This window comes from Sus scrofa, chromosome 2 (assembly GCF_054392235.1).
Source record: "Sus scrofa isolate SSC_HxYL_T2T_F1_AM1 chromosome 2, Sscrofa_HxYL_maternal_Yorkshire_Landrace_v2.0, whole genome shotgun sequence".
NCBI lineage: Eukaryota > Metazoa > Chordata > Mammalia > Artiodactyla > Suidae > Sus > Sus scrofa.
Window position 1 is genome coordinate 59,916,744 of NC_139384.1, and position 20,375 is coordinate 59,937,118.

The window sequence follows — 20,375 nt, forward strand, 5'->3', positions numbered from 1 at the left end:
TTCCAGGCATGCACTCATTCACTTTCTCTGTCTTTCTCCCTCCCTGTACACACATATACAGACACACACAGTCTCTTTGTTATATATGTATAAGTTTATATATGTCATCTTTTGATGCCTTTAACTTTTTTTTAAAAGATTAACAATACATTGTCAGTTTTTTGCCACATTATTGACCAGATGTTCATTAATTATTTGGTTCTAGTTGTGGCAGGTGTGGATCATGGAAGGCAAATAGGAAAATTGTGGGAAGTGGAATGTTCATAATTGTCTAAAGATTCGGGAAATATGGCTTAAAGATTGCCTCATTGGGGAAGTATTAAATTCAAATAGTCACATCCTGGGAGGAACCCCAGGATTCAGCTTCTGAAGCTATGTAGTTGAGACTAAGTTTCATAAGAAAGCGGGGGCTTTACCAGCAGGTCTACACACTCCCCAGGATTGTTGGGGCAACTGAACTCAGAGTAGGAGGGGAGACCTCCTTTCTTGAGCATTTCCCCTGGGACAAGCATTCTGTGCTGTATTTCCCTAGTCCACATGATGGCTCTCTGATACTGGCAGTATTACCACCACTGTACAACCTGAGGCTCCAGCATTACTAGTGAGAACAGGATTGGGACTGGAACACAGGTGTGTGTCCCTCCAAGGCCCCTAGATGGCAGTCCTGTCATCATCTGGGAACTTATGAGAAATGCACTTTCCTGGGCCCCACCCAGACCTAAATCAGAACCTGGGAGCAGGGCACTGCTCTAAGCCTTGTCACATCCCAGGGGCACACCCCACAGAGGGCTGGAAAGAAAAAAAGCAGGAAGGGAGTTTAAAAGTTAGCACTTTGTAGGAAATGCATTGGGAATAACATAAAAATCCTAGTTCTCTACCCTGAAAGTTTAGAAAGGGGGTGCATACCATGTGAATAGGCTGTGTTATTGCAATGAAACACCCACAAACAGCACGTTTGAACCTCCCAGGTTGAAAGTGGGAGCCTCTGAGGAGCAGGAGGTGAAGGTAATGGAAAAGACTGGCCGCTGGTGCCTGGAGACACTGCTTCCAGTGTTCTGAATCTAAGTCTTATTGCCATCAGGAGTTGTTGGAAGTTGTATAAAATGTTGCTTGGTCTGTTACTTTGGAAATTAACTAAAAATAGGGTGTTTACTTGATACTGAGTCTACTCCAGGGCACAGGTCTGAGGAAGAGCTAAAAGAGATCCATTATACTAAATTCAGTGTGACCACTCATTTCTTCCCCAGAAGCATCACTCTTGAGGTGCCTTGCCATGATCTCCTCTCCCTAATTCAGCTCTGTCCACAGGGTCAGCACAAGTCTACAAGCATTTTCACTGGGAGATATGGGTTCCAGGTTACAGCAGGTGATGACCAAATAAGGAGTCCCGAAACTTAGCATAGAGTAGAGACCTAGTTCAGCATGTAGAAAGAAAAAAACTGTCCACAATGGACACAGTTGATATTTTCACTTCATATGATTTGTGGTTCACTCAACATATTTCTGGGATTCCTGTGATGTGTCAGTATTGTGCACAAGGCATATTACTTGTGGTGTTTACTTTCTTCAATGTTTTGACTGAGGTGGTCAACGTGTAAGAACATTCACAGGTTCTTTGGAGTTGTGGTGAGTGCTGTGGTCAGTGAACGGGAGAGGATGACACTAGAGTGGAACTGGAGAGTGAGGTGAAATTGGTCATTCAGAGTCACAGGAGCAGCAGGTGGGGTGCCCTGAGACAGGAATAGAGCAGAGCAGAGAGGGGGTTGCAGAGTGGTGAGGCTGTAGTTGGTAAAGCCTGCATGGCTAGGGCGGGGACTTTGGACTTTACTTGAGGTACGTGGGAAAGAGTTTTAGCAGAAGAGTGACATTTTCTATATTGTTTTTTGACTGTCACATTGGCTGATGTACAGAGAATGGGTGATGGGGGCAAAGTGAAACAAGGAGGCCATTTGAGAAGTTTCCCAGGAGAGTAATGACAACATTGCACAGTGCTGTAGCTGTGGGGGTGGGAGGTGCAGAGGGCCAATATGAGATACAATTGCCAGGACTTGCTGACAGATTGTTGAGAGGGGTGAGGAGGAAGGTACTCAGGAGTACTCACCTAGAAGTGCCTTCACTGAGATGCAGGAGCAGATGAAGGGGCTTGCTAAGTTGGGAATGCCTGATAGATGGTCAGGTGGAGACACCCAGTCACTACCCAAGTCCCAGAGAGTCTGGGCTGGAGGGAAAGTTTGGGAGGTAGCAGTGTGGAGGTAATATTTAGCACCATGAAACGGTTTTGACTCTCTTAGGAGAAGTATTAAGAGGACCCAGATTGTGACCTGGTCATTCCAGGATTTAGCAGTTAGATAGGAGAGTAAGAAGCAGCAGAAGAGACTGAAAACAGGCCCTCAGGGGGTGGGAGACCAGGGGAGCACGGTATCTAGGAAGCTAAGATGTGATGTCTCTCAGGAGGGGAAGAGTTATGTTGAATAGATGTGGGCTTTGGATTTGGCCATCTGGAGGCCTGAACAGAGAAGTGTCAGTGAGTGGTAGGGACCCTGTCTTGAAAGGGAGGTTCTTGGGTGGTGGCTGGGGGCGGGGGGGGGGGGGCAAGCCCAGTGAGGCAGTTAGAGTCTATTGGAGGAGCAGTGAGTAGAGAGGACTGTGAGGATGTGGGAAGGGTGTTTGTTTTAAGGTGTTCTTAGAGCGTATGTGTAAATTGATGAGATGATCTAGGACAAGGGTTGGTAAACTATTGCCCATGGGCCAAGTCTGGCTGCCACCTGTTTTATAAATGAAATTTTATTGGAGCAGCTGCATCCCTTTGTTTCTGTATTGTCACTGGCTGCTTCTACTCTACAAAAGCAGAATAGTTTAGTAGAGACCATATGCTTACAAAGCCTAAAATGTTTACTACCTGACTCTTAGCAAAAAACAAAACAAAACAAAAACACACCCTCTCCTAGGGTAGAGGGATAGAGACATTGTTGCTGTAGGTTGGGATCAAGAGCACTAGAGCTTGGTCTTTGAGGGACTAGGGTTATTGCTTCCAGCAAACTATACGTGGAGACCAGAGGAAAGGCAGGACACCCAGAGACAGGTGTGATATGTGTGTCCTCAGTGTTGTTAGGTAATGTGGGTAATGCACATGGGAAGGTTGTTCTCACGTTGGCCTTTGTACTTAATCCTTGTTTATTTTTGGTCTCTTGGGAAAGCTGCCATGGCAATCTGTGATAGGAAAAGTTGTGGCCACAGGTGTGTCCTTTTGCATTTTCCTTGGTATTTGTCAGACCTGATTATTTTTCGTGGTTTTTGTTTTGTTTTGTTTTGTTTTTTCCTGTATTTTGTCTTTTTAGGGCTGCACCCACAGCATATGGAGGTTCCCAGGCTAGGGGTCTAATCGGAGCTGTTGGTGCCAGCCTACAGCAGAGCCACAGCAACACCAGCTCCAAGCCACATCTGCGACCTACACCACAGCTCATGGCAACACCAGACCCTTAACCCACTGAGCAAGGCCAGGGATCGAACCAGCAACCTCATGGTTCCTAGTCAGATTTGTTTCTGCTGCTCCAAGACATGAACTCAGTGATTATTTTTCTTATATTTTTTGTATATAGTATGATAATAAGAAGTGTATTGATTCTTCTTTTAAAACATCTTTCCTCTTTTCTCTTTTTGAATATTGGAATAATTTAGAACTGATAGAGGCCCAGAAGATGACGTAACTTTTTCACAGTCATAAAGTTTGCAGTAGAGCTGGAGTTGGAACTACAGTGTAGTTCCTTGAATGCTGCAATGCCACACTCAGTAATTCTTTGGGGAATTTGTGTGTAATCTCACTCAGTGTTCAAGGAATACCTCCGAGAGTACATACTCAGGAATACAACTCGGGTCAGTCAATTGTCAATGTAAATTCAATTTCCATGCTAAATCAAACTCTCAAACCATGTGGAATAGTGGTGAACAAGATATGGCCCTGCCTCAACTCTCTTGGGGGAATTGGGGATGGTTTATGGCAGCCAGGGTGTAGCCAAGTGGTAGGAGGCTAGCTTCAGCTGGGAAGATGAGGTTCCACCTGGTTTTAGGGGCAGACCAGAGCTGGGGGCACACTGCAGTGACTGAGGCCCAACGTACCTTGCCTTTGACATTTGTCTTGGAAACACTGAAAACCATGGCTAAATTGATGGGGATAGTTGCCCTCTAATTCTGAGAGTAAAAAACTTTGTTACTCACGTCTGAATGACTGCTGAATGGCCTCGTGGCAGAACGGTGCTAGCAGGTTGTACTGGTGACTCACTAGGGACCTCACAGCTCATGGGGGACTGTAGGTGTCTCAATCACAACAAACTGAAGGTCTGCATCTTCCTTGCCTCCCGTTCCTGTGAGAGGCCCCAGTCTGTTTTATGTCTGTTTAAGAGTGCTTGGGTGAGAGTTCTTTTCACTTGGGAGAAGGGTCTGAAGACATTTTGGCTTTACACAGTTCCTTTTGTCCAGTGCAAACCATAGTTACAGAAGAAAGGCATCCTTCCAGCTGCTCTGCCCCATGATCCCAATGTGTGCCAGGAGAACTTGTCAGAGAGTTCACAGATAAAGCCCCTCAGGAAGATGTCACCAGTTTTCGGTACTAAAGGTCAAGAGTTTTAAACAGCTGAGGAGATCTTCGTTAGCTTTCCAGTGACGTAAGAGCATGGATTTCCTGGCTTCTTCACAGAGCTCTGCTAAGTTGGAATATGAGGTTGTTTGTTTGTTCAATGTGTTTTTAGTGTTGAGATTCCCCTTGGTCTGGAATTCATCATCATGTTGGCTAAGAAGATGGATTCTTGGGTTCATGTCTCCTTGGGCAAGTTTCTGACCCCAGAAGCCTCAGATTTCACTGTGACCCAGGGTGGTCATGCCTGCTGATGCACAAGAAGGTACTACCAGATCTGAGAGCAGAAAGTCTGCTTTTTCTTGCTCTGGTCCTACTACATTCTTTAAGTAGGAGGCTTGTCTTCCTTATAGTCTTAATCTGTAGCAGTCTCTTCTAGAATGTTCTTATCACTTACTATTTTTGCTCTTCAGTGCAAGTGCAATCTTATTAGTGCTTATCTTTAACTGAATACATTTTGTCCCTTTCTATACCCATTTGGTCTCTGCACTATTGTTGTGTCTCTTTAAGTATGTAGGTCCAAAGGGTATTACTTTCTCAAAATTGATGCTCATACAAAACACTTGAAGATGCTAATATTCCTGAAGGAGAATGGACTCCTTCAGGAACTTCTAGAAGCTTTTAGAGCTATGCTTGTTCATCTGTAGATTGAAGTGAGTTTGGATAGATGATCTCTGTGGTTCCTCCAGCCCTGACATCTTTATATTTATGACTTCTAAGTCCCATATCTTATTTTGTAGTGGTGACAAAATTCTCACACTTAATATGGCAAAGTTCTTTTATGCTTGTCCAAATTTCAAATATTGGTAATTAGCAGAGCTGGTAAACTGGACTTATTTGTAGTACCAAGCAACAGGAGTTATTTGGCATATATGCATATCTAGGAAGTTTGGGCCAGCCCTTACTCTTGTGATTAAGAGAAGTGCTAGAATGCACTTGATAAGTATTTCAGTCCCATCACCATAGGAGTTAATTTGTCTTGTAATGGAATCAAGTTGTTTTGATTTAACCTGGCATCTTAATTTTGTGTATACCAGCCTCATTCTTCCTTTTATTTTCCACTTTTTCAGTGTCCTGTTTGTTTGTTTGTTTTTGTGGCCACCTGCTATCTATAGCCAACTCTGATCAGATGATGAAAACTAATGAAACCAAATGGCAGGTTCTGGGTGTGGTAATGTCCTAGCAGTCATTAAAGAAATGGAATCAAGAGAAAACTTGTAGACACTTCACATTCCTGATAGATAAGCTATATTAGTTCTATAGTTACTTCGTAACATTTATTACATACAGCATATATTAGGTATTAAATCTCTTCTAGGCATCTTTCACACACCAGTTCAGTTAAGCCTTTCAGCTGTAGTGTGGGATAGATACAATTATTATTCCCATTTACAGATCAGGAAGTAGAGTCAGAAGCGCTGAGTAGTCAGTGGTCACACACAGATGAGTGGGAATACCTGACATTATCTGTATGAAAGGCTTGTGGTGTAGCCTTCTAGCTATGCAGCTGCCTAAGGCAATGATTTCAAATGGTTTTGAAATTGTAATACCTAGCTGAAATATAGTTTTGGTATATCTTTCATGTACATTTATTATTAATTTTAATGTAATTTTATATTGTTAATATTTAGTAAGTCCTTCATTGAAGTCTTAATGCAGAAAAATGAACAAATCATAAGAATAGAAAATGTACAAATCTTGAATTATCGCAAAATGAGGACACCCAGGGCAAGAAATGGAACATTATCAGCAGCACAGAGTCCCCCCTCAGTGGAACTCCTCAATTATAACACCATTCTGACTTACTATTTCTGAACATTTCATGTACTTATTTTTAAAATGAATTAAAGTTTGGGGGAAATTTTTGATAATTCCCTTAAGTCAAGTAAAAACATCCAAGGGTGTTATGAATTGATAGAGTGAGATAACGGAGTTTGCCTCCCAAATATTTAAATAGATTCTGGTATGAAGAACCCATACCCAGAAGAAAAATGATCTTTGCAGTACACATCACTGTCAGAAACTATGAAGGGTCTGAGACTCATGGACTAAAAGGTGAGCCTGTCACAGTTTTGTAGATGTGGCAGAAAACAGGAGACTCAGAGAGAAAAGGCCTGTTATACTGCATGGCACAGCAGGCCTTGTGTGTGCATCTCTTCTCCTTGCCCTCCAAGTTCTGAGGGCCCAGGTGGACACTGCAGACACTATGGGTTTGTGTCATAGCTTTTGATGGGCTTACTGGTAAACCTTCCTAACCCTTGCCTCCAAGGGGACACTGCTTTATTATCCTGGTCAGGCCACAGATTTTCTCTCAAACAGGAGGGAGACATTGCTCACAGTTACAAGAAACTGATATAAGCGGTGAAGAAACACTATAGAGAATTCCTTCCCACTAATGTCCACACCTTGTTTCTGTATCATCTTGGCTTTGGTGAATTTTCCCAAAGTACTTCATCAACCACTGATTAATTTATGGTACAGGATTTAATTAAGGCTACCATGGGTAGGACTCAACAGTAGGATGAGGCCTGCCTGAGCATTGACCTCAGCTGTGCCGAGGTTCACAGCTGGACAGATACCATAAACTATGAGTGTCTGTTCCATTCATTTTGTCACAAAGTATTTCCTGAATTAGAATTATGAATAAAATGCAGCCATTTCCCTTTGAGAGCTTGCAGTCAAATAACAAGTGGTCATCCTACTATTTAATAAGTACAGTAAGTGTACTTAGCTTCACAAACGAGGGAGAGGATGAGGGCTGGGTCAGGCCTCTCTTACTCTGGAAAGAATATTGTGGTAGCAGTAGTGGGTGACCAATTAGACTGCTGTTATTGTCCTATTAAGCCTTCTTTGCATTCCTTATGCCTGCAGGCCTGAACTTTGGGGTTGTTTTGTTTTGTTTTTGTCGTCCTGTGGCATATGGAAGTTCCCAGGCTAGGGGTCAAATCAGAGCCACAGCCTCAGGCTTAGGGCATAGCCACAGCAATGCCAGATCTGAGCCACATCCCAGACCTACATCACAGCTTGTGGCAATGCTGGACCTTTAACCCACTGAGTGAGACCAGGGATTTAACCTGCCTTCTCAATTCAATGAAAGCTGTTTAGGTGCAGGTACTACATTTTTTTTTTTTTTTTTTTTTTTTTTTTGCTGTCCAGCCCCGTGTTGCTTGATTTGGTGTCTGGTACAGTAATTACATTGAAGAGTTTGAGTCTTTAGAATATAACTCATTGAGGAAGTTTATAGAATTCCAGTGGACTCTAAGCTCCATGAGCCAAGGTCTGTGTCATTGTTTCTTTTGTACTTACAGCCCAGCATGGCTTAAAACTTGTTAACCAAATGCAGAGAATTCTTATACCTATTCTGTGAAAGTCCACGCTTTTCAATTATTTTCAGGGCTGTTATTTTTTCGCCTGTTTTTATAGTTGAAATCACATCATATTTAAATTGTGTGTGTGTGTCCACCTGCTTGAGAGAGAGAGAAGGGAAGGGGGAAGGGGAAGAAGGACAGAAGGAGGGCAGGTAGGCAGGCCATATTGCAAGTGGACCTGTAATTGGAGAAGCATTGAACTAGGTATTATCAGGCCTAATTCTAGCCAGGTTAATGTCATGAGCTTGTGGTTTGACCTGTACAAGGTCTTCATCCTTTCTTGGACTTGTATTCTTTACCTGTGCAATGAGAGGTTTGGACTAAGTCTTCTACAACAATTTTTTCAAATCTGCCATTCATGGCTTTTTTTCAATTATAGTTGATTTACAGTGTTCTGCCAATTTCTGCTGTACAGCAGTGTGACCCAGTTATACATATGTATACCTTTTGTTTCTCACATTATCCTCGATCCTGTTCCATCACAAGTGATTGGATATAGTTCCCTGTGCTATACAGCAGGATCCCATTGCCCATCCATTCCAAATATAGCAGTCTTTATCTGCTAATCTAATCCATCCCCCTCCCTCTCCCTCCCCCTCCCCCTGGCAAACACAAGCCTGTCCTCCATGTCCATGATGTATTTCTGTGTTGTAGGTAGATCATTTGTGCCATATTTTAGACTCTACATATAAGTGATATCATATGATGTATATCTTTCTCTTTCTGACTTACTTCACATACTCTGAAGGTCTCTAGTTCCATGTTGGTGAAAATGGCATTATGTTGTCCTTTTTTATGGCTGAGTAGTAGTCCATTGTGTATATGTACCACATCTTCTTCATCCATTCATCTGCCAGTGGGCATTTTGCTTATTTCCATCATGGTTGTACCAATTTACATTCTCATCAGCAGTGAAGGAGGTTCCCTTTTCTCCACATCCTTTCCAGCATTTGTTGTTTTTTGACTTGTTAATGATGGCCACTCTTAACTGGTATGAGGTGGTAATTCACTGTTGCTTTGATTTGCATTTCTGTAATAAAAAATTAGTGATATTGAGCATTTTTTTCATGTGCCTTTGGGTCATCCATAGGTCTTTGGAGAAATGTTTATTTAGGTCTTCAGCCCATTTTTCAGTTGGGTTCTTTGTTTTTTTGTTGTTGAGTTATTTGTATATTTTGGAGGTTAAACCTTTGTTGTTTGAGTCATTGGCAAAGACTTTCCACCCATTCTGTGGATTGTCTTTTCATTTTTTTTTAATGGTTTCCATTGCTATACAAAAGCATTTGGGTTTCATTAGATCCCATTGGTTTGTGTTTTTATTGTCATTATTCTAGGAGGTAGGTCAAGCAGGATGTTGCTTTGATTTATGTCAAAGAGTGCTCTGCCTATGTTTTCCTCTAGGAGTTTTATAGTATCTGAATTTACATTTAGGTCTTTGATCCATTTTGAGTTACTTTTGTGTATGGTGTTAGAAAATGTTCTAATTTCATTCTCTTACATATGGTTGTCCGGTTTTCCCAACACCATTTATTGAAGAGGCTGTCTGTTCTCCACTGTATGCTCTTTCCTCCTTTTTCAGAGGTTAATTGACCATAGGTGCTTGGGTTTAATTCTGAGCTTTCTATGCTGTTCCATTGACCTCTATTTCTGTTTTTGTGCAGTACCCTACTGGATGATGACTGTAACTTTGTAGTAAAGTCTCAAGTCAGGGACACTGATTCCTCCAGTTCTGTTTTTTTCTTTTCAGTATTGCTTTGGCTATTTGAGGTCTTTTGTGTCTCCATACAAATTTTAAAATATTTTGTTCTAGTTCTATGAAGAATGTCATTGGTAATTCAATAGGATTGCATTGATTGAATGAATAGATTGCCTTAGGTAGTATTGTCATTTTGACTATATTGATTCGTCCAATCCAAGAACATGATATATCTGCCCAACTATTTGTGTCTTCTTTGATTTTTTTCATCAGCATCTTATAGTTTTCAGAGTACAAGTCTTTTATCTATTTAGGTAGGCTTATTCCTAGGTATTTTATTGTTTGTGATATGCTGGTAAATGGGATGGTTTCCCTAATTTCTCTTTCTGATCTTTCATTGTTAGTAGGTAGAAATGCAGTCTCTTTCTGTGTATTAATTTTGTATCCTGCAACTTCACCAAATTCATTGGGAGCTCTAATAGTTTTCTGTTAGCATCTTTTAGAGTTTTCTAGGTATAGTATCGTGTCATCTGCAAAGAATGATAGTTTTACTTCTTCTTTTCTAATTTGGATTTGTTTTATTTCTTTTTCTTCTCTGATTGCCGTGGCTAGGACTTCCAAACCTATGTTGAATAACATTGGTGAGAGTGGGCATCCTTGTCTTGTTGCTGATCTTAGTGGAAATGCTTTCAGTTTGTCACCATTGAGAATGATGTTAGTCGTGGGTTTTTTCTAAAATGACTTTTATTATACTGAGGTAGCTCCCCTCTGTGCCCACTCTGTGAAGAGTTTTTATCAGAAATGGGTATTAAACTTTGTCAAGAGCTCTTTCTGCATCTATTGAGATGATCCTATGTTTTTTTTCAGTTTGTTGATGTGGTGTATCACATTGATAGTTTGGTAGATGTTGAAGAATCCTTGCATCCCTGGGATAAACCCTACTTGATCATCTTTTTTTTTTTCTTGTCTTTCTAGGTCCGCACCCACGGCATATAGAGGCTCCCAGGATAGGGGTCTCCGGCCAGCGCCACAGCAGTGCAGGATCCGAGCCGCGTCTGTGGCCTACACCACAGCTCATGGCAATGCCGGATCCTTAACCCACTGAGCGAGGTCAGGAATCGAACCCATTACCTCATGGTTCCTAGTCAGATTCATTAACCACTGAGCCACAACAGGAACTCCGAATGATCTTTTTTAATGTATATTTGTATGCAGTTTGCTGATAATTTGTTGAGGGCTTTTGCATCCATGTTTATCAATGATACTGGCCTGTAATTTCCTTTTTTTTTTTTTTTTTGTGGTGTCTTTGGTTTTGGTATCAGGGTGATGGTGGCTTTTCTTCTTTCCCGAGATAAGATGAATGAAACTGGGTGTGTTCCTTCCTCTGAAATTTTTTGGCAGAGTTTCAGAAGCATAGGTGTTAAGTCTGCTCTGAATGTTGGGTGGAACTCAGCTGAGAAGCCATCAGTTCCTGGACTTTTGTTACTGGGAAGTTTTTATTTTTTTTTTATTATTTTTTTCCTACTGTACAGCATGGTGACCCAGTTACACATATATGTATACATTCTTTTTTTCTCACATTGCATGTTCCATTATAAGTGACTATACAGAGTTCCCAGTGCTACATAGCAGGACCCCATTGCTAATCCATCCCGAAGGCAACAGTCTGCATCTGTTAACCCCAAGCTTGTTATTGGGAAGTTTTTAAATCACATTTTCAATTTCAGCACTTGTGATTGGTCTATTCATGTTTTCTGTTTCTTCCTAGTTCAGTCTTGGTAGGTTGTACCATTGTAAGAATCTGTCCATTTCTTCCACGTTGTCCATTTTATTGGCATGGAGTTGCTGGTAGTAGTCTCTCATGATCCCTTGTATTTCTGTGTGCCAGTTGTTACTTCTTTTTCATTTCTAATTTTATGGATTTGGACCCTCTCCCGTTTTTTCTTGATGCGTCTGGCTAAAAGTTTCTCAGTTTTTATCGATCCCTTTCAAAGAGCCAACTTTTGCTTTCCCCGATCTTTTCAATTGTTTTGTCTCTGTGTTATTAATTTCTGCTCTAATCGTGATTTCTTTCCTTCTACTAATGGTGGGCCTTGTCTGTTCTTCCTTCTCTAGATGTTTAAGGTGTGAGGTTAGGTTGTTTGAGTTTTTTCTTCTTTCCCCGAGATAAGATTGTATTGCTATAACCTTCCCTGTCGGAACTGCTTTTGCTATGTCCTGTGGGTTTTGGATTATTGTATCTTCATTGTCATTTGTTTCTAAGTATCTTTTCATCTCCTCTTTGATTGCTTCAATGATCCATTGGTTGTTTAGTAGCATATTGTTTAGTTTCCACGAGTTTGTGCTTTTTTTGCTGTTGTTCTTTTGTTGTTGTTGTTCTTGTGGTTGATTTCTAGTCTTATAGCGTTGTGGTCAGAGAAAATGTGGAAATAATTTCAAATTTTAAAAAATTTACCGAGGCTTGATCTGTGGCCCCAGATGTGACCTATCCTGGAGAGTGTTCCATGTGCACTTGAGAAAGAAGAAAGTGTATTCTGCTGCTTTGCGGTCGAAAGTCTTATAGCACTAAGTCTGTTTGGTCTAGTGTATCATTTAAGGCCTGTGTTTCCTCCTGGATTTCCTGTCTGGATGATCTGTCCATTGCTGTAAGTGGGGTGTTAAAGTCCCCACTATTATTGTCTTACTATCCATTTCTCCTTTTATGGCTGTTAGTAGTTGCCTTATATATGTGGTGCTCCTATGTTGGGTGCATATATATTTACAATTGTTATTTCTGCTTCTTGGATTGATCCTTTAATCATTATTAATGTCCTTCTTTGTCTCTTGTGACCTTCTTTATTTTATAATCTGTTTTGTCTGATGGGAGTTTTGCTACTGCCGCTTTTCTGTAATTTCCATTGGCATGTAATATATTCTTCCATACCTTCACTTTAGGTCTGAATGTGTCCTTAAATCTGAAGTGGGTCTCCCTAGGCAACATGTATATGGGTCTTGTTTTTGAATCCATCCAGCCACTCTATCTTTTCGTTGGAGCATTTAATGCATTCAAGTTCAGTGTAATTATGGATAAGTATGCACTTACTGTCATTTACTTAATTTTTTTGGATTGCTATTTTGGGTCTTTTTTCTTCCCTTCCTCTTTTTGTTGTCTTTTCTTATGATTAGCTGACCATCTTACTAGTGTTATATTTGGCTTGCTTTTTCTTTTCTGTGTGTGTGACCATTATAGTTATTTGATTTGTGGTTCCCATTATACTTTGATATGTCCATCTATATGTGTGCAGACTTGTTTCTCCTTGCTGGTCCCTTAATTTCAAATGTATTTTCAGTGTTCTGCAGTTGCTCTCTCGCCTTCTCATGCTTGCTAGTTTAGATATATTTGTCGATGGGTGATTTCCTACTTTTGTTTTATCTTTGCCTTTACCAGTGAGCTTTTGCATTTGTCATAGTCTTGTTTCTAATTGTGCTTTTCCTTTTCTGCTTAATGTTCCTTTAGTCGTTGATGTAGACCTGGTTTGGAGGTACTGAATTCTCTTAGCTTCTACTTATCTGTAAAGCTCTTGATCTCTCCATCAAATCTGAATGAGAGCTTTGCTGGGTAGGCTATTCTTGTTTCTAGGTTCCTCCTCTTCATCACCTCAAATATATTTACCACTCCCTTCTGGCTTGTAGAGTTTCCTCTGAAAGATCAGCTGTTGTCCTAATAGAAGATTCCTTATATTTGATTTGATTTGTGGCTCTTAATATTTTTTCTTTGAATTCTTTTTTCAGTTTTATTAGTATGCCTCTTGCTGTGTTTCTTCTTGGGCTTATTTTGTATGGAATTCTCTGTGCTTCTTCCACTTGAGTGAGTTTTTTCTCTCCCATATTTGGGAAATTTTGGGTTATAATCTCTTCAAATATTTTCTCTGGCCCTTTCTCTCTCCTCTGGAACCATATGATGCAAATGTTGGTTCATTTATTGTTGTTCCAGGGGTCTCTCAAACTCTCCTCAGTTGTTTTTTGGTTTTTTTTTAATTCTTTTTTCTTTAACCTTTTCTGTAGCAGTGATTTCCACCACTCTGTCTTCCACGTCACTTCTTCGTTCTTCTGCCTCTGTTAGCCTGCTGTTGGTTCATTCTAGATCATTTTTCATTTCAGCTATTGTGCTCTTCATCTTGCTTTTTAAATCCTCCAGCTCTTTGTCAGTCATCTCTTTCAAGTTGTCAATTTGTGTCTCCATTCTTTTTCCAAGATCTTGGGTCATCTTTACTATCATCACTCTGAATTCTTTTTCAGGTGAATTGCCCATCTCCTCATCATTTAGTGGTTTTTGTGTGTTTCTGTCTTGTTTCTTTGTCTGAAAGCTGTTTCTTTGTCATAGCATAGTGTCTACCTTTCTATTTATTGTCCCCTTGACAGTTCGTATGTAGCTGTCATAGCAGGAGCCTAGTCCTGGAGTTCTCAGTGGTGTTCTAAGTTGATTTGTACCCAGAGGATATGTTGAGAGCAGTGGTATCACACTTCTGTAGCTTGTGGCTGCTAGGGATAAGTCTGTGAGGCAGGTGGCAGTGTTTCACCATTCAAAGAATTGTTTTTGTAGCTCATGGATATAGCAGTGTCTCTTACAGCTCTTCTTGCTGTCAGTTAGCTCGGAGGGCTTTTTTTTGTAGCTTGCAATGTCAGCAGTTTCTCTTGCCACCCCTCCCTTTGCCAGGAAGGCTCTAGGGACTGCTCTCTGTAGGTATAGGAGCAGATGCCACTGTTCTGCTGGCACTTCCCTTGCTTGACCACTCTAGGGATCTCTCTCTAAAGCCCCAGGGGCAGGGGGCTTCTCCCTAATTGTTGCTAAAAGTCTCTCCTGTAGCTTCAGGATGTGTGTTTCTGGCCATCTCTCCCCCTGCCTTGCTTCTGGTGGGAGTGCTCTCTTTAGCCCTGCAGATAGGAATGTAGGTTAATGTGCCTCCACTGGCTCCCTTGGTGTGGAACAAGTACCGCTGACATGGGCCTTGGCAGGGTCCCTGGCAGGGACCCTGTATCTTGTGCTTTTCTCCAGTTGGGCAGCCTGCAGCTCTCTCAGAGAGTGGGCAACAACAGCCCTCTCACAGGAATGGGTGCTGCCCCTGGCAGCTCTTCTGAGACTTATTGGATGGGGCTGGCTTGAGCCTCTGCATGTTCTCTGGGTGGAATATGTGTTTCCCTGACTGACAGGGAGTGGGCATTGGCAGGCATGGGCAATGCTGCCGACAGTTCTTCTGGCACTGATTGGGCTCTGCTAGTGCAAGCCTCTGCAGATTCTCTGGGCAGAGCCAAGGCGCCTGTGTTTTCCCTGATCTCATGGAGGATGGGCCTTGCCGCAGCATCTCTTCTGGCACAGTTTAGGCTCTACTAATGCTGGGGCCACTGGAAGTAACTGGGAACTTGGTTATTTTCCCAGGTGGTTACTCCACCTGCTCCAAGAAATCTGTAGCACTAAGGGTGGGGCTGCCTCCCAACTGTTGCTAGGCAACCACTACCACCAAGTTGTTCCCCAAGCTGAAGCAGGCAGTGTCCTGCAGCTTAATACAGTAGGCATAGGGAACAAGGCTACTTGGATCCTGCCTCTTCCTTCTAGCACCTCCAAACAATGGCATCTAGTCTCTAAGCCCCACTGGGTTGCCTCTGCTTAGATGCTCTCCATTGTGGTTGCCCTATACTCTAGTCCCTTCAGGCTCTTTCTGCACAGCCAACCCGTTTCTTCCCCATGTAGCCGGCCCCAGGTCCCCCTTTGTGTCTGGTCTCTAAGGCCACAGTTTTAGTTCCTATCACCTGCTGGCACCCACCTACAGTTGCCCATTGCCTGTTCCACTGACCATATGTGGAGGACTGTCTCTTTTTTAACTGCTTCACACCGTTTGTCTAGAGTTCCTCCTCCGTTTTTGGCTGATAGGGGAAGTTCCTGGGGTGCAGGAGCTATTCCTCTTTCTAGCTCCCTCCTGGGAGAGCAGGTTCTGTCTCATTTCCTTTCACATTTTTTCTTTTTCCCTTTTTTTTTTTTTGTTTTTTTTTTTTTTTTTTTTTTTTTTTGGCTTTTCTGTTTTTAAGACTGCACCCACGGCATATGGAAGTTCCCAGGCTAGGGGTTGAATCGGAGCTATAGTATCTGGCCTGTGCCAGAGCCACAGCAGTGCCAGATCTGAGCCACATATCTGTGACCTAAACCAAAGCTCAAGGCAACGCCGGATCCTTAACCCACTGAGCGAGGCCAGGGATCAAACCCACAACCTCACAGTTCCCAGTCGGATTCATTTCCGCTGTGCCATGACAGGAACTCCCACTTCTTTTTCTTTCTTTTTTTTTTTTTTTTTTTTTGTCTTTTGTCCTTTTTAGGGCCACACCTGTGGCATATGGAGGTTCCCAGGCTAGGGGTCAAATTGGAGCTGTAGCTGCCAGCAATGCCAGATCTGAGCCACGTCTGTGACTTACACCACAGCTCATGGCAATGCCAGATTCTTAGCCCACTGAGCAAGGCCAGGGATCGAACCCGCAACCTCATGGTTCCTAGTCAGATTTGTTTCCACTGTACCACAGTGGGAACTCCCACTTATTTTTCTTTTGTTCTTCTTTCTCATGTCCTATCTGGTTTTGTTATGTTTTTCTTTTTCTGACATAATCTTGAGGTCTTTTGTCAGTTTCTCACAAACATTTTGTGCAAATAGTTCCACATGTGTTTGTGTTTTAAATGTATTTGTGAGTAGGTGAGCCTTTCATCCTGCTATTCTGCCATCTTAGACCACTACCTTCAAGACATTTTAAAATGCATTGATAGGAGTTCTTTCATGGCCCAGCAGCTTAGGGATCCAGCATTGTCATTGCTGTGGCTTGAGTAAGTGCTGTGGTGCAGGTTCATTCCTTAGCCTAGGAACTTCCACATGCCATGAGCATGGCCAAAAAAATGCATTGATAAATGCAAACTGTATATATTAATAGTATACTTTATTGCATATAACTATTTAAAACTATATAAAATTATGTACATATAATTGTATAATTATGTAGAACTCTGTAAAGTTAGTTGAGATTACAAGAGGGTAAAAGTTTGTAAGATTATTTTCTTTATGAAATTAAGTAAATTATAAAAATTTCAAAAGGTGAACGTTAGTTTAGAAATTTGTGAAGAGTGTGTAGAGATAGAGGTCATCACACTGAAATGGTGTTCCAGTGAAGAATCCTGGGGTGGTGGCTTCCAGTGATTTTCTTCCTTTGATCACATCCAGCTCTAGCCCCTAGTCCTAATGAGCCCCTGGGGACCTTGCTGCTTTGGGACAAGCATAAGTCTGGCCCTAGCCCCCACTTCTCTGCTGAGTCTTCATCCTGTCTGTCACAGGTGGTATGAGAGCACTTGCCAGGCAAGGGTCTGGCCACATACTAGAGTCTCTGGTGTGCTATCAGTGTCCTAGTGTCAAGAGTGATGACACATTTTAGCCTTACCCACCCACTAATTTTTCCCTTTTCCTTCAGATGCAGAGTGACCTTGGCCGTGGTACAAACCAACCTAGGAACCAGATGAGCAGAGACATCTGTGTCCACACCTGGCCGTGTTCCTATTATTTAGAACTTAAGAAGCAATGGGTCCCTGGAAAGATTTCATTAACTTCTCTCTCACTGAAATTTATGACTGATAAAACTGGAGAAATTCTTGTCAACTTTCCCCTTTCCAGTATAATTGAGATCAAGAAAGAGGCTTCTCATTTTATATTCAGTTCTATCACCATCCTGGAAAAGGGTCACATCAAACACTGGTTCAGTTCCTTTCAGCCTAGTCGAAATGTTGTTTTCAGCATTATCGAGCATTTCTGGAGAGAGTTGCTATTGTCCCAGTCAGAAGCTGCTATTCAAGGATTACACCGCCCTGTGACCAAGGGGAAGGCGCTGACTGATCTTATGGCCTGTTCCCAGAAGCATCTGGAAGATACAGCCAAAGTCCTCCATCATCAGGGTGAGCAGCTTGACAGCATCTCGAGAGGCCTGGACAAGATGGAATCTGACCTGGATGTGGCTGACAGGTAAAGACTGTAATCCTAACCTGGCCTAACTTGGTGGCTGTGGTATGATATCTGGTATCTTTTCCATCATCTCATATATAGTACACATTCAGTATTCTGAAAACATAATTTATGCCCTTGTGGACAGTTACACTGGGCCAACTACTGTGGGTATGCAGATAATAAGGTCCAGCATTTGCTGAGTGTGCAGTATATGCCAAGTACAGTTTCAAGTGTTTAATGAGCATTACCTCATTTAATCACCACACTAAGCCAAGAGTAATATGTTGTTCTTTATTTTACCCTTGGGGAAACTGAGGCTGAGAGGCCAGGTAATTTGTTCAAGGTCACATACACCAAGTTTGCTAGCAAAATTTATCTGTTTCTTTTACATAGCTGTATAATAAGGATTGAGCTGAGGGATTTTTGGCTTCAGAAGCTTCCTCCTCAGCCACTATACTAGCCACTTTCAAAGCTTTAGTCTCGGGGCTCCTCCCCTTTAAAATTTGCCAGGAGTTCTTGTCTTGGCTCAGTGATTAACAAATCCAGGTTCCTGCCTGCCTAGGAACCATGAGGTTGCAGGTTTGATCCCTGGCCTTGCTCAAGGGGTTAATGATCTGGCGTTGCCCTGAGCTGTGGTGTAGGTTGCAGACACAGTTCAGATCTGGCATTGTTGTGGCTCTGGCTTAGGCTGGCAGCAACAGCTCTGATTAGACCCCTAGCCTGGGAGCCTCCATATGCCACGAGTGCGGCCCTAGAAAAAGACAAAAAGACAAAAAAAAAAAAAATTGTGGACCCAAAGAGTTTTTATTTATGTAAGGGTTCTATTTACCAATATGTACCATATTTTTTTAAAACTAAGAAATTAATTAATCATTTTTCAAATACAATGATAAACCCTCACCTAGTAACATAAATAACACTTTAATGACATAATTTTTATAAAGCAAAACATTTTTAGTAAGACAAGTGGCACCATTTGAGATTTTTGCACATCTCTTTAATGTAAGGCTTAATAGAAGACAGCTGGATTCTCATGCCTGCTTCTACAATCAGTCTGCTGTGATACCACAAGTCACGTGGCCTCCGGAAACTCTACACTCATGAGAGAATAGAGGAAATAACTGGATAGTGTTGCAGTGTTGTATGAAGTAATTTTGATTTCCCAGACTTCCTTGGAGAGTCTCGAAGACCACACTTTGAAAAGCTCTACAATGACTGTAAGAAGTATACAAGATGTCAGGGATCTTAGAGTCTAGTAGGAGTAACCTCTCTCCTATGTCCAGAAGAGTTGCTAGGGAGCTTAGGATGAGGTGGCAGCCTCTCAGTGATGGGTCCTGAGAGGTTTTCTCTAGGACCAGGACTGTGTGGCTGCTGTTTGTGAGACCCCTTGCTCCTGAATGAGCCCACTCTACAGTCACCACCTGTTGCACATAAGCACCTATGTGGTGAAGGGCATTGTGCTAGAGCTACAGGGAATAGGGCCCTGCATCTTATTCTTTTTTTTTTTTTTTTTTTTTTTTTGCCTTTTTTTAGGGCCGCACCCATGGCATATGGAAGTTCCCAGGCTAGGGGTTGAATCAGAGCTGTAGCTGCCTGCCTATACCATAGCAATATGGAATCTGAGCCACATCTTCGATCTACACCTCTTGGCAATGCCAGATCCTTAATCTACTGAGTGAGGCCAGGGATCAGACCTGAGTCCTCATGGATACTAGTCATTACCACAGAGCCATAATGGGAACTCCTTTTCTTTTTTTTTCTTTTTTTTTTTTTTTGCCATTTTTTTAGGGCCACACCCACAGCATATGAAAGTTTCCCATCTTATTCTTAAAAGGGGGTGCTTGTGGTGGATGAGACCTAAGATCACTAGACCTTTGTGAGTTTTCCTCATGGGAAAACAGACATTTTTCCACCCTTCCTTGCAGATTTGTTGTGGTAGAAATGATGTAGCTCACTTGCAGGCCTAGTTTCTAAAAGCCTTCCTACCAATGTCCAGTACTCTCTTTCCTTTCACCTGCTGGAATCCTCCAGGACTTGAAGGCCCAGGGACAAAGTACAGAAACATTAGTTAGATGGAGTTTAGGGCCCCAAACAGCTCCCCAGAGCAGAGCCCTGACCCCAGCCCTCAAATGGACTAGATTACAATGTAAACAAAAAATCATTCTTTATTGGGATTAGGGCCTTAAGATTTGGGGAGTTGTTATAACAGACAGCCCTCGCAGACAAACACAACATTCCTGTAGGAAATTGAGACACCTATTAAATATTTTCAAGTACATACCAGAACATAGAGACCAGAGATTTAGAAGAATGTTCATCTGCCCTGGAAATCAAAGAAGTGCACATTAATAATAATGGAAATCTATGTTTTAATGATCAAGTTAATAAAAAAAGTAAGAATACACAATACCAACTGAGGATAGTGGATAAAGCATTTTCATACACTGCTTATTAGGAATGACAATTGGTATAACCCTTTAGGAGAACAATCAGGTAGGTGATTTATAAATCTTCTTTTGGAAAAAGAGTGAAAGGATGAACCTAAGTTTGAGAGAAAATATTTGTGATACCTACCCATATCCTAACAAGAGATTAATATCCAACTAGTTAAAGACAAAATGAGAAAAAGACAATTCACCCGAGAAGTTGGTAAAGGCCGTTTATTGGAGTTGAGG

General features: G+C 41.8%; 1 protein-coding gene across 7 annotated transcripts in view; it reads left to right on the plus strand.

Moving 5' to 3' along the window:
* The window catches only part of SNAP47 (synaptosome associated protein 47), a 110,228-nt gene that overhangs the window by 1,605 nt on the left and 88,248 nt on the right, over window positions 1-20,375 (plus strand). For 6 of the 7 annotated variants that reach the window (XR_014837311.1, XM_085012081.1, XM_085012084.1 and 3 more), the window contains exon 2: window positions 17,174-17,718. The exons of the other annotated variant lie outside the window; for it this stretch is intronic. Coding sequence is in view for 5 of the 6 variants with exons in the window: in XM_085012081.1 (XP_084868207.1) it covers window positions 17,174-17,718 (545 nt within the window). In the remaining variant the exon portion in view is untranslated. The remainder of the gene's footprint in view (window positions 1-17,173; window positions 17,719-20,375) is intronic. 7 annotated transcript variants of the gene reach the window in all.